Genomic DNA, 1,706 nt, shown 5'->3' with positions numbered 1-1,706 from the left:
CACACACACACACACACACACACACACACACACACACACACACACTCTCAGGTCTCTGGTGGACTCGGCGGTTTGATCAGCGCTGATACGTGTTGACAACGTCTAATCTGAAAAAATTGAAAGAAATGAATTAATATGCAAATTCCTCCTTTATAATATAAATGTCCTTGAAGAGAAACAGAGACGGAGGGAGGAGAGAGAGGAGGGAATAGAGGAGGAAGGACGAGAAACAAATATGTGGATGCAGCGCAGAGACAAACATGGAAACAGACGGTAGGAGAGAAAGAAAAGGAAGTGATCTGAGAGGAGAAGGAAACACAGACGGACTGAAAACAAACATGGACAACATCAGAACCACTGGAGGATGCAGAAGAAGGAGAGGAAGAGAGGATAAGGAAAGGAATCGAGAAAAGAATGAAAAGAAATGAACGTTAACATCAGGAGAAAAAAAAAGTAAAGAAGGAAAGGTGAAGAGAAAACAGAGGAAAGAGGAGAGATGGAGAGAAGAGGAGGTGAAGGAGAAAGTGTTGGAAGATGAACCCAGCCACGACCATGATGTTCACTTCAAATAAGGTTCTGTAAAAAACCTGAGTAACAACGATGAAGATACTCTNACACACACACACACACACGTCGGTGTGGACGTATTTAGTTCTTTCTTCTCTGCATTCTGAACAAATCCTGTAGACTGTCCTCTGTAATGCCACACATCGAGGTGACGTCTTCAGAGCATCGTACAGACAGAAGATGAATAATCTTCACATTTAAGAAGCTGGAACCAGAAAATATTTGACATTTGTGTTTGAAAATAAAATTGCGTTTTAATGATCAAAACAGTTTTTGTTGCTGCAGCTTCTCTTGTTCTTCTCACAGATCAGCTGTTTGGGCTCGCAAATGTCAGAGAACTGAGAAGTTTCCTCAAATGTCTCGTTAGAAAATATTCATAGTTTATATGATAGTGTAGTGTGAATGAGCGATTTGATCCGGATTCTGATCCAACCTGTTCAGCCTCAGTGGGTACCGAGTAGGGAGAGTTCTGTGCGTCAGGTGGGTTGTGCTACCTTATATCCTGAGGACTTGATGTGCACGCCTCTCTTCGTGAGCGTCGACTTCATCCGGATGAAGAAGGACCGTTCCAGAGTGTTGTCGGGCGCCAGGAGGCTGGGGCTGCTGGACTCCACTGGGAAACAGAAACACACAGAAGACGTGTTGGAAACGCTGCAGGAGGTCCTCACAAAGCCGCAAAGTCGCCTCGGCGCAGCGGCGCATCGACTCTAATGGCTGTAAAACTAATAAATACATTCATCCTGTCAGCCGGAGCAGTCGGCCAATCACAGCGGCTGTCAAGCTGTCCGTCAAATCAGAGCAGCTCATGACAATCAACCAGCCGGACGTCAAAACACATCAGAGCAGACAGACGGCTCCAATTAAAGGTCTGTTAAGGAGCAATAAGGGCTGCGATCTCCTCATGTCGCCTCTGTCAGAAGAAAACACCTCATGTGTGTTTGTGTTTCATCACATCACCGAAATCAAGAAACACAATCTGATAATTCGTCCTTCAGGCGTCCAATCAGAGAGCAGGATGGTTCTGAAGGTGAGACGCTTCATTCGTCAGCTGCTGTCGGCTTCACGACCAGCTGCATGTTCACGACTTCATCCATCAGAGGGACGACACACACCACTGCACACTGACCCACAAACACACA

General features: G+C 45.7%; 1 protein-coding gene across 1 annotated transcript in view; it reads right to left on the bottom strand.

The window, feature by feature from the left end:
- npas3 (neuronal PAS domain protein 3) overlaps window positions 1-1,706 on the bottom strand; it is a 221,600-nt gene that overhangs the window by 27,776 nt on the left and 192,118 nt on the right. Inside the window, exon 7 of the mRNA XM_008284886.1 lies at window positions 1,062-1,180. Within this exon, the coding sequence (XP_008283108.1) occupies window positions 1,062-1,180 (119 nt within the window). The remainder of the gene's footprint in view (window positions 1-1,061; window positions 1,181-1,706) is intronic.

The sequence above is a fragment of the Stegastes partitus genome, unplaced genomic scaffold, assembly GCF_000690725.1.
Source record: "Stegastes partitus isolate 25-593 unplaced genomic scaffold, Stegastes_partitus-1.0.2 Scaffold378, whole genome shotgun sequence".
NCBI classification, from domain to species: domain Eukaryota; kingdom Metazoa; phylum Chordata; class Actinopteri; family Pomacentridae; genus Stegastes; species Stegastes partitus.
This window is presented reverse-complemented; position numbering and strand designations above follow the sequence as displayed.